At 37.2% G+C, this 12,283-nt stretch overlaps 1 protein-coding gene across 8 annotated transcripts in view; it reads right to left on the reverse strand.

Moving 5' to 3' along the window:
* The window catches only part of EYA4 (EYA transcriptional coactivator and phosphatase 4), a 144,933-nt gene that overhangs the window by 39,281 nt on the left and 93,369 nt on the right, over positions 1-12,283 (reverse strand). For 4 of the 8 annotated variants that reach the window (XM_065680840.1, XM_065680839.1, XM_065680837.1 and 1 more), the window contains exons 4-5: positions 8,996-9,120; positions 2,646-2,738 (exon numbers count right to left, since the gene is read on the reverse strand). In XM_065680840.1, coding sequence (XP_065536912.1) covers positions 2,646-2,738; positions 8,996-9,120 — 218 coding nt within the window. The remainder of the gene's footprint in view (positions 1-2,645; positions 2,739-8,995; positions 9,121-12,283) is intronic. The other 4 variants (XM_065680841.1, XM_065680838.1, XM_065680843.1 and 1 more) reach the window with 2 other exon arrangements.

Here is a 12,283-nt window from a genome sequence, read left to right on the forward strand (position 1 = left end):
TGGCTGTGGAGAATTTAAGTGACCATAAACTGTTCTGAAGGCATATGTAGAGTTCAGTATTTTAACACAGACTGGAGGTTTGTATTTTTTGTTATGCATCTGGAAAATTCTTTGCAAAGAGGTTAGGTTAAAAGGATCGCTTTTAAATAACAAAGTAAAATGTCTACACACAAGGGGATCACACATAGGTTATACAGCAGTGGTGTTTCCTAACTATGCCTTTATAGCCTTCAGAAATTGTTTTTCATATCCTTTTTGTGGGTAATAAATACTAAGTAAAAAGGATGATGAGAACTTCAAATGTCTCTCTGTGCTCCATTAAAATGATAAACAGTTCTCAAATTAATACACTATTGAAAGCAATATAAACACAAGAATGCATGCACTCACAGTACAGTGGCTGCAGCAAATTCACAGAGTATGAAAATGCTGAGCTCAAGGCTGTCCAGCTCTCCACATCCTGTGTATACACACCCCAACAGGGGGCTGCTGCAGGACCACAAAGATTCAAATCGAACATACCAATATTAATTACCAACTGTCATTCTTTGAAGAAAAAGGAGGAGGAAGAGGGGTGTGCAATGTGATTCCACCTGGCTAACGTTTGCTAAGAGGCACAGTTTCTCCCAGGGGCAGCTCTGCAGGACAGAGGAATGGGAGCCCTGAGTATAAGCTGCAACACGTGAGCTCCAACCCTGAGGAGGAGCTTTCCCAGTGAGCTGAGCAAGGCCACCATGGCAACTGTCACTCTAAATCCAAGAGATCAATGTGCTTTAGTGTTCCATTTTTCATTCAAAAATTGGGGTTCATCACAGTTACCTGTGAAGCCTAATCTCTCTCCCGCCCTACACCTCACACAGGCTGTTTGACCATCACTTTCTGTGTGTTACACCTGGTCACTAGGGACACAGCTGGCTACTTACACCCCACAGGGCTTGTTCAACCTCCTGCTCAGCTCCAGGACATATGATTGGTTTTGACTGCCCTTGGAGCGTGGAAATCAGTTTTAATGGGTAGGGCATATGAAGGAGAGAATTTTTATGTGGTAGACTCTCAAATGCATCTCAGCACCAGGAGAGAGATATGAAGACCAGTCACAAGTGGTGCTCCTCAGAGGTCCGTATTGGGACCAGTCCTGTTCAGCATCTTTTTCGGTGATAGTGGGATTGGGGAGCCCTCAGCAAATTTGTCAGCACTAAGCTGTGCAGTGTGGTCAACATGCTGGAGAGAAGGGATGCCATCCAGAGAGACTTTGACACGCTTGAGAGGTGGGCCTGTAGAGAGATCTCCTCAACACTTTTTTTTGAGTCAGTGGAAGCTAATGGGTGAGTGGCACCTGGGGAAATTAAGCTGTTACTTGGCTATCTAAACCTGAACTGGAGGCTGCCATTTTTGGTAACCTTTCATGAAATTTTTTTAGCTCTGTTCTGTACATGGAATCCAACTCACATGTATTAAATGCATGGTAGAAACTGATAAAATTTCACCAACAACAAAAAACATATATATGGTTGGACAATTTATAATCTCTAATTATTACTAATAAAATTTTAGGATAGAGTAACAACAGAGGGAAAAAGAAAAGAAAAATTTTATCCAAGACTATTAATTTTTTTCTGAAACTTGTTAGACTTAAAGATGATGGGGTTCATTTCAGTATAATAATGAGGAAAATGTTTTCAGTTCTTCTAATCAGAAATTGTATACTCTGGCTTTACATGTCACAAAGGACCTTTTCTTCAGGCACTAAATTTGTTATAAGTACTTCTCTTAATAACCAACTTCAGAGTATATCTGCATTTACTGATGCTTAAAAAACAAATCCAGAAACATACTCTCAATTTTTGAAACATTTTAATTGCACAGAAACATTGTGATTTCCAAAATATTTTAAATAGTACATGACTACCTAAATCTACCAAAGTAATGACAGTATCAGTGTGGAGTGGCAATTCCTCACTTCAGTGACATTTCAGTCAGGCCATCACTGAGCTAGTATTTTCAGATGCAAAATTTATTCTCGTCCTTCTCCTTGTTAATGTTATTATTAGCAGGACTCAGCTTAACGATTAGAATGCAGATTACTTGTATTTTTTCACAGGTCATCACCATTTAATAATTTATAGGAATCTACTTAAAAATTGCTGTTTATTTGATTTTTTTTTAAGAAGTAACTGAACCTTATGATTATTTAAAATCAGATACAGACTTTATTTTTATGGAAAGAAAGTAGCTTCTGGCAATCTGGTTGGTATTTAACTGCTCATAGGAATAAAAAGATTAGCACTGAAATAAGATTTTAAATTTTACAAATTAGAATGGCTATTACAGATACAATCAATTTTTTTCCTTCCTAAGACTGTACAAGACTAACACAGAAAAAATCTGAAGTACAAGAACATTATTATTATGAGATTTTTGCATAATCATTTTATGCATGATTAAAGCTTCTTTAAGATCACAGCTCATGAAAATTATAATTTTCAATTACAAAAATGAAAAAAAAATTATTATTATGTATTAAAATGTTACTTTATTACAGTTTTTTAAAGGTTGCTTCCATGCAGTGAAATGTTCATTAGTGAGAGTTATTAAATGCTATATTAATGTGCATCTAACAATACGTGATCTTATTATGGCTTTACCTGACCCAGTAAAAGTGTCAAGCGATCCATCTCCAGTTGTTGTTGTTGTTTCACTGCTGTTCATGGGTTCTGTTTTGACTGCAAGAAGAGACACTACATAGAAGAATAAGTAGACATGAGATTCTACTTCTGTATTTATACTGGAGTCCTCATGCCAGTCTCACTAGCAGCAGTCCAGCTAGAGCAAGCATGCAGTTCAACAGCTTCAACCTTCACTCTACCACCATATTGAGACAATCTACACTTGCTCTGTCCAGAATGGTCATGCATTTACATAGCTTTTTATTTGTGCATTCATCTGTCTATTGGTTTTAGCAACTGGAATATCTTCTGGGGAGATTTCAACCTAAATCTAATTGATTCTAACAATTCCCTAAGAGTAGCAGAACGGAAGGAAACATTAGCTGTCAAGGGATGTAGCACATAACAAAAATAGTTCTGCCTGACAAGTGAAACATGCTCATATAGAAGCAAATTGCTTTAACAGTGCCAGCATTCTGCCTTCCCCCTTCCCCTTTTACAGATTCTGTGGGGGGCTTTTTTAGGTAGGTCACCAGCAAGCAGTTTTCCATAAATGAAAAAGGAAGTTTAAAAGAAAACAAAAACAAAAAAAAAAAAGTGAAAGTACTCAAGTAATGCACAAACAACCATGACAATTCGGCTTCTAACTCAGAGATTACCAAGCATTTGGGTCCACTCTGAACTCAAACTATTTCTTTCAGATCATTATGCACTCTAACCATTCAAGTTAGTACTGAAAGCACCACAGAGGCAATCTGGATTTTATAGTTTAGTATGTTACCTGAACAGACCATCTGGCATGTACTTTTGCAATAGTTTGGGAACCACCCTTCTAACTGATGTAGTAAGAAACAGAATACACCACAGCTTTTATGAGACGTCTGACTGGCAAATTACTACGACTGCTTTGTGAAGGTCAGTTAGGAGTATGTGTGAGGCTTTAGCACATACATATCAGCAACTTGCTTATAGATACCACAGGACAGGTCACTGCCCTGGGGTGCATACTGAAGAGGCAAAGAGGACCTGAGAGGGCCACCACCAAGGTTGTATGCCAGGTATCAAAATTCCAAGGACACAGCCTGGTATTTGTGGAGAAGCCTTTGCTGTGACAGCCAGGCTGGCAGAGCCTCCCAGCAGGTCTAATGTAAGCCAAGCAAAGGCATTTTCTGCCAGGTAGTTACATGATGCCTCTGTGGGACATCAGCTAAGCTGATCAAAGCTCTCATCTGTCAACATCACTGCATCCATGTTTGACTTTACTGGAAATAGTAAGGGAAGAGGGTGAATTTCATGTTCTGAGCTGGCAATGTATTTAAAAACTATGGCTCAGATTCAAGCCACCTAATTTAGCCATATAAATGGTGCGTACTAATCTCCCTTTATGTTCAGTCAAGAAAGAAAGGTACTTCTAGAGGGCAATCAAGTACAAGTACAGCCCAAGCTGCCCGCAGTTCACCCTCCCTCTTGCAGTCTGTAGAAGAACAGGTAGTGGATGAGCTAAATAAGGGATTTTATTGTCTAATGGAGAAACATCCAGAACACCTACACAACCATTCTGCTATTCTCCCATGTCATGGAGCACACTAGGCATTGCACAGCTAGCAATATAGCCACCTGTGACAGGCCTTGCATGAGTTACCTCTCTACAACATCACACCCAATTTCCAGCCACACTGCTTAAGTACATCAGTACATCATGTGGGATGCTGCAGATGTCTGCGATTGCACAAGTGACCTATGCTGAATTCAAAGGGGTGCCTGTTTAGATTAAGTAGGGAACATATGAGAAATTGGGATGTATTTGTCACTGTGACAGGGAGAGTGCCCTGCAGTGGTAATCAAACCAAGTAACACCTCCTTACACAAGTTATACAATTGTATCTTTCCATTTACTGTACGATATTAAAAAATATCTGAATGTGTGTCTTCCAAATGTAAACTTTTTTCCATTATTGTTTCTCTTAACAAAACTGACACACCCAAATATTCTCCCTGCAAGCAGCAGGATGTTAATTCAATATGAAATCATCAGGGAAGAATTTTAGCTGCATTTTTTCAAGCTGTTGTGCACTCCTGTAATTTTGTTATTATCTTCTCATTAAAAAAAAAAAAAAAAAAAAAGCTGTGACAAAAATTACATAAAATGAGCAGGCATTCATCAATGAAATTTACATAAGCAAAAAGCTTAACAAAGTGAGTGCCCCCACTGAACCTCAGGCCTCTCAGCCATGTGGAATATGGCTGTTGCCTGAAGCATGACCAGTAATTAGATTAATTTGTTTTCTGATTCCTATATTCAGATGTCTGCACATACTTCAGCAGGAGAATGAAAGAAAAAATCATACTAAGTTGGGAAGCTCTGTATTTTTCCATCTGAAGATCTTTGGTAATATTTTACTTTCTAAGATGCATGTCTCTTTTCTCCGTAGAGTGGACATTTACCTACATGAAAAAAAATTTAATACCTTTTTCTCTCTCTGTTCAAGAAGGTATTCCACTATTTCCCACTCCAAGCTACAAAACTGTGTTCAGTACTGCATCCAGACACTGCAGTATGTGCCTAACTGTTATATTTAACAAAACCTACAGTAATTAATTGAAATGTTTACTTTAGAGTTGTGTCTAGCTCTGGTTAATGCCAGCTGCACTGCACCTCCATTAGCACCAATAGTCACCATCTTTTTCTCTCCCTGTCAAACAGAAGGATCAAAACCAAAGGAAACTCTCTCGTGTACTTAACTTGAGGAAAGCCATCATACTGGCACTGTTCTTTGTTGAAATATACATGTACAAAGTATTTATATGTTCTTGACTTTAAACAGTTCTACTTCATTACATTCAGGTTTTATCACGGTAATGAATTCATCAAGGTCTTTCCTCAGTGTAGCTAGAGATTTGGACTATTACCTTTCTTTCTTTATGTTGCATGTCATTAAACCGAAAGGGGAAAAATCACACACAGAATCATCCTTATGTTTCACAAATGCATGGTTCTGATGCTACTATTGCAACTGCTCTAGACATAATGCAAATACTATGAGTTTGAATCAGCATTTTTGATGAATACTTTAAAGACTATACATTTAATATTCTATTTTCTGAAGTGTGAATTAGTTTGCTTGGGTTGTTTTTTGTTTTTTGTTTTTTAATATTCTGAAACAGTAAAATTAAATGAAAAGCAGTCTCAAGCTGGAAATACATTCGAGTGTTGCTACCAGTGAAGACTGCACATGTCAACAGAGTAAAGCTACCATGACTGTCAGGGGCTGGGACATATGACGTACAAGGACAGGCAGAAAAAGACAGATTTGTTCTGACCTAGGAAGAAAGGGCTGAGGGGAGAGTTAATTACTGCCTGCAGCTATCTAAAGGGACAGACCAAAGATGACAAAGAACAAAAGCACACTCTTCTCAAAAGATGCCCTTTGAGATGACAGAAGGCAACAGACACAAGCTGCAGCAAGGGAAAAAATCCAGTTAGAGGAAAATTCTTCACCATGTGAGCAGTCAGGCCCTGGGACAAGTGCTATGACTCCTCCACCTTGGAGATATTCAACACTCAGCTAGAGACTCTGTTGAGCATCATAACCTAACAGCAAAACTGGCCATGCTCAGAGCAGGGGTTGGCCCAGCTGACCTCCAGGAATTCCTTCTAAACTTAATTATTCTAAGATGAACTCAGAATACAGCTCCCACCCAGCCAACAGCTTCTACAATACATATTCTTTACTTAATGAAAGGACTTAACAACTTGACTTCTACTTTACCAACCTGGGCTTTATTTTTACCTAACGAACCTCTGTATGTTAAATACTGAAAATGAACAAAGACTTTTAGGAGCAAGAGATGCTACTACTATGTATGAAGCACGACAAGCAAATGGAATAGCTGTTAGAGCAACAAGTGTTACTGAAAGCTCACATGAATCACTAAACCAAAGCTTGTCATAGGAATGATTTTCCTCTTTCTTTTAGAGAGCCTTAAGGGTTTTCCTAGGTACATACTCAACCAGAAGCACACCTATGGAAAATTAGATTTAATGCAAGTAATGCAAGGACTTTCTCATTAGATGTCCTCACTACTGATAATTAGTACTTAAATTATTACCTTCCACATTATGTGAACGTGCTGAACACTTAAGTCTGGTAACAGACTAAGTTAGCTCAGTCCTTCCTTAAACTCTTGTAACTGAGCAGAAGCATTCACAAGAAATTGATTATTCCAATGCAAACTATTCTTTTGTGTTCAAGTCTGAACTTTTTTTTGGTGTAAATTCTCTCTGTATATGTGGCTTATACAAGTGGCAAGCTAATTCTGAGGGAAAGTGTTTGAGATCTTTCTAACTTCAGTCTAACCTGCACAGTTTAAGCACCTGTGTAATAGCCTGTAGAGGGTCATAATGATGAATGGTTACATCTATAGTTAATCCTATATGTACTGCAACAGTGTCATTTATATAATGATTAATCATTGTAACTGATAAAAGTTAATAATACATGACCAGAACCTAATGAATGAAAACAACAGCTTGGAAAATTTGGCCAGATATTTGTAAAGTGGCCAGTTACATATAGTAGCACACTAGACATAAGCATTAATTAATCATGAAAGAGGAGGAGTAATAACAATAATATCAACCTTGATTTCTGCTCAAGCAATCAAGCAATGTTTTACCTAAAAATTAAAGAAAAACAAATGGGCATTCTGTGGAAAATCCATTGGTCTGACTTCCAGCAATGCTGACTGCTGGCAGTTCCCAGCAATGTTGATCACCATGGGGCTCTCCCAGTTTCTCAGAGCATGTAGACAGTTAAACTAATTTTAAGTGGGTTAAATTCTCCTTTCTCACCAAATGACTTTCAAAGTATGGTAAAATAACCATTTATTGCAGCTTCCTACCAGTTTTCTGGCTATGGGAAATGCCTCTGAGAAGGGGTGGAAAAAAAGGGGTGGAGAAAAAATCGCTATGAAAATATTCAAACCACATAACAAAAGAACAGAGCAAACCAAGAGAGATGTTACACAGCAGTCACGAAGGCACACCAGCACACGCATGCACTGTACCAGGGTCTCCCATACTTGTTGCAGAAGAGGGAGTACTGCAACTCAGCAACCAGTCTGCAGTATTTAACACAGTCATGTTGTCTCCTGAGAACAGGAATGGTATAACAGCAGTTCATTCTCCCAATGTCTGTTTAGTGTATGTGAGTAGTCTTCAAGGCAAGTAAGTTGGTTCTGCAATTTGAGCTAAGTCTTTTAACTGCATTGTATGGTTTTATGAGTATTATTTTAACTGGTTTATTTATGCAAGTATAAAACAGAGGCATCTAGTTATTGGTGTTTGTTAATGATACGCCTGATGTTTTTCCTTCCTTTTATGCCAGAATAAGGATTGTATCTAAAAATACAAATAGGCTGAACCTTAATGGTTCAGCCCTTACTTTTAACTGACATTGACTTTTTTTTTTTTTAATAGGAATAAGCAAAAAAAAAAAAAAAAAAAGGGCAAAAAAAAAAAGCTTTACATTGTGGCCAGAAAGAGCAAGCTAAAACCAGAATTTCTTGGTGCCAACTGTTAAAATAGACAGAAACATACACAACCCAAAAAAAGAGGTCTGAAACTTTAGCTTGACTTGTATCCATGGTGTCTCTCTCATGGACACAAATGGGAACAGGACTCCATCTCAGAACCTGGTACCCTGTCTCCCACTGATTCAATTCACTTAAGGCAGAACCTGTTATCTGAAAGCAGTGGAACATCTGTGTTGTAGCTGCGTGGTAGTGCTGTCCCTACAGTAATAGATACAGCAGTAACGATCAGTTACTTTTGTGGAAAACTTAAAAATCTCTTTACGATAAACTTTCATTATTTGCAAAGAAATGGAATTAGCATGTTCATCATGTAAAAATATTACCTAAGCCTAATTTTGATGTACCTCTTTTGACAGAGATTGTAAATTAACCTAAATGTGTGTAGCTCAGGGTATAAGAGTAAATTATTACCCAGCACTGAAGTATTATGTAGAAAATTGTATGTTTCAAGTTACCAGCAGGTTTAACCAAACTTTTAATACTTTGCTCAAATCAACCATTTCAAGATTTTCATTGTTTTATTTTTGCACAGTTTTGCCTCTTGCTTCAACTGCTGCCAGTTAAAAAAGTGCTGCTGGAATTAGTAGATTTACACTGGTATGGCTGCCATCTTATCATAATTCCTGTTGTGCTTACACTGTGTTTATGTTCATCCTTGAATTTATGCTTAAAAATGTGTTATGACTGAAAACTAGCTCAAAACTTTCTATGTGCCAGCAGTGTCTTATACTTACCTCCTGTTCCATTTGTTGTAACTGATGTGCTACTGAGATTAGGTTTATCCAGTTTGGAACTACCCGGTGCATCACTACTTCCAACAAGATTATGAGGACTGGCTAGATCTTGCATTTCCATAGACCTGTTAAAGAAGAAGGGAACAGTATTTAAATGCATTGTGATGGTATCTGTAATCAACTGCTTTTTTTGATAACACTTTTTTTACTTGCAGAATTTGTAGTGCAGCCAGATTAACAAATCAACGAAAGTTCCTTAAAGGTCATCTTTGCCCTTTACCAAACCAAGAAAACTAGCTAATAATTTGATGTGAACAGCAACAACATCCATATTTTTTCACTTTTCTTTTAGATACTATGAAGTAAATGACACATGCTTATGAAACTGCTCAAAAGGCTTGTAAAAGATGTGCATGAGGGAGTGTGTATAGATGGACACCTGGAGGGATAAATGGATAAATTCATGCATGTAGGTATTTCTTAGAGAAAAACGGAGACATTTCTTAGATGAAAACAAATTTAAGTGAAATTAAGTAAAAAGTCAGTTATTACACAAAATGTCAGAATAGGAATTTCTGTCTCCCATTATCTGTATTCCAACTACCAGCAGTCACTGCATCCACACCAAAACATAGGAACAGATCATCTATGTGAATGAACAGTACAGAAAGATTTTTCACTCTTACAAAAGCATACATTCTCAATAGCTCACTTGGTGTCTTTTTTCTTCTGAGACATTTCTAGGAGACTTGCAAAATTTCAAGTGTATTTAGACTGCAATGGATTTCAGTGTCATAGTTGTACTGGGAGACTGTGGACAGCTTTCATTCAGTGACAACATATCTGCCTTTCTCAGACAATGCAAAGTAGACAAGGAGCATTTCTTGCTAGACCGGTAACTGCAATCCAATTTGCAGTGAGTGCTCAACCATTCCTTGCTTCATTTATGAATTAATTACACAGATTTTTTCCCCAAAGAAACATTTCTGCTATGTATAAGCAAAGTTGCCAGCCCATCTGCAACAGGAGAACCATTTACCATATGTATACTACAAAGGCCAACAGAAAGATTGTCTTACAGAGCTGTAAAAACCCAGTTACATTGTAGAAGACTGAAATGGCTAGGAAAGGGATGAGCAGTTGGGATAGTTCAGTAAGAATAACTGCTCCTGTATATTTATATTCTTACCAGGAAAACCAGTGGCAAACTGTTAATGCAACAACCAGATCTTATATATTGCAAGTTTCACATTTTGCTTTGAAATTACCTATCTTCTGTGCTGCACACATCCTCCTCTTGGGACAAAAAAAAAAAAAAAAACCCAAAACATCCAACCCCTCTCCAAACCCCAGCATCTTTCAATCAAATATGGGTCTGTTGTCTAAATCTGTTTTCTTCCTTCAAGATAAGGAAAAGAAATAAAACCCACATAATGAAAAGGTCTCCCATCTTGTACTCCAAATTTCATTGATCTCCTGAATGCTTTAGCTTGCCTCTCACTGCATTCACTTCACCCAAGACACAGATTCAGAGCTTTAATGTCTCAAATATGTCCCAGGAAATGTAGCAAAATGCACTGGAAAATGCATCAAGGCCTTACCCAAAGGCACATGAAGCAAAGAATCTAATTTACTCTGGTAAACACTCAAATCAAAGCTGAGATGCACTGATACTCCACTGTCAGGGCAGCCTCCCAGCAGCAGTCTAGATGAGCTGGGGAAACTGCTATTTCAGGAAGCCATGCAACCGCAGGTAAGACTTTTATAGCCATATTCAAGGAAATACAAAGGCATAAACTGAGATCTGAATTACTTTGACCTGAATTTCTTTACCTAATTGTACACACATTTCTACACATTTGTCAGCAGCGCATTGTTTTTATTGTCTACTGGAAATGTGATCAGTGTTAGATGAAATAAAATGCAATCAAGCGGTTTACAAGTCCATCAGTTTTTGTTTAGTAGTTCCTGTACAAGGATAACAGCTAAAGGTTAAAAAAAGTCTGTGAGTTTCCATTTTGCATGTGTTTAAGGGAGCAGGAGAATGCTACACAAATAAACAGTGTTTCATTGCATATACAGTGTAATACTCCCCACGTGTTCACTTAGCAGTTTCAATGTCATGATTTCCTGTTCAATAAGATTTCCCCACAAATACCTAACAGGCAGTTCTAGCTTAAAAAGTTCATAGGTGTTTTTTTTTTTTTTTTTTTTTTTTAGCATGAAAATTACAATAATTTCTTTTCAGACAGGCATATACCATGGCCACAGATGCAAATGCTTCAGCAATATTTCACAAGCAAAACTGTCGATTTACCTAGCTAGTGTATTTAAGAAGTATCCATCTTAAGCACTTTTCACACTCAAATGAGTCAGATTTTTTTACTTGGATCAGATTTTGTTCATCAGAAAATTAAATCTACTGATTCTCATCTGCTTGGCAAAGAATATAAGCAGTCAAACTTTGTAAAAGGAATAGTTTTTGATACATACCAGCAGGAAAACTTTGGTGCAGAAAAATATTTTATTTGCCTTACATCTGTTTTCTAAAGCATATAGTATCCCAGTCCACAAGCACAGCAAGTTAAATGAACTAATACCATTTTAAAAGTAGAGCATTTACAAATATCCATTTTCTCTTAATGAGTAAAAGACATCTTGCACTTATTGGAAGTCTAGTAACGATAAAATGATATCTAAACCAATAAAAAAGTTTCACAAAACCATGTGCATACATTATACTTATCCTGGGTGCTCTATACTGTGTGAACAAGCAAGGGGATTATTTTAATATATCCCTATGTGATTTATTTATTGAAGTGCACATGTGACCTTCTGTGTAACAGATGTCATTCAATTCACATTTCTGGATGTATTTGGTTTACCTTTAGCCTAAAATTTCTCAGGAAGATGTAACAGCCCTGCTAAAATCTTAACAGTTTCAGTGAATGGAGGATTCAGGAAAAATGCTTAGTAAAATGGATGAAATAATTCCAACATCTTGAATTCATTTTGTCAAACTAAATGTTTATCAGAGTCCTGCTTTCATTGAGTTAATCAGAAGCAGGTTTGGGTTCAGTATGTGTTTTCCTGCTCTAAAAAAAGTCAAAAAGAGTGATCTCCGAAGGACCAATTAATACTTCTAAATTTATGCGGTTATTTATTGAAGACTGTTTTCTGGCAAATGCAGTGCGTTTCAATTTAAACAGAATAAAGCTTGCTGTTAAAGCTGCTTAAAACCCTACATTGTACAACTTTATTTTCCATTTTTTGTCCCTCTGCCAGGCA

The sequence above is a fragment of the Lathamus discolor genome, chromosome 5, assembly GCF_037157495.1.
Source record: "Lathamus discolor isolate bLatDis1 chromosome 5, bLatDis1.hap1, whole genome shotgun sequence".
NCBI classification, from domain to species: domain Eukaryota; kingdom Metazoa; phylum Chordata; class Aves; order Psittaciformes; family Psittacidae; genus Lathamus; species Lathamus discolor.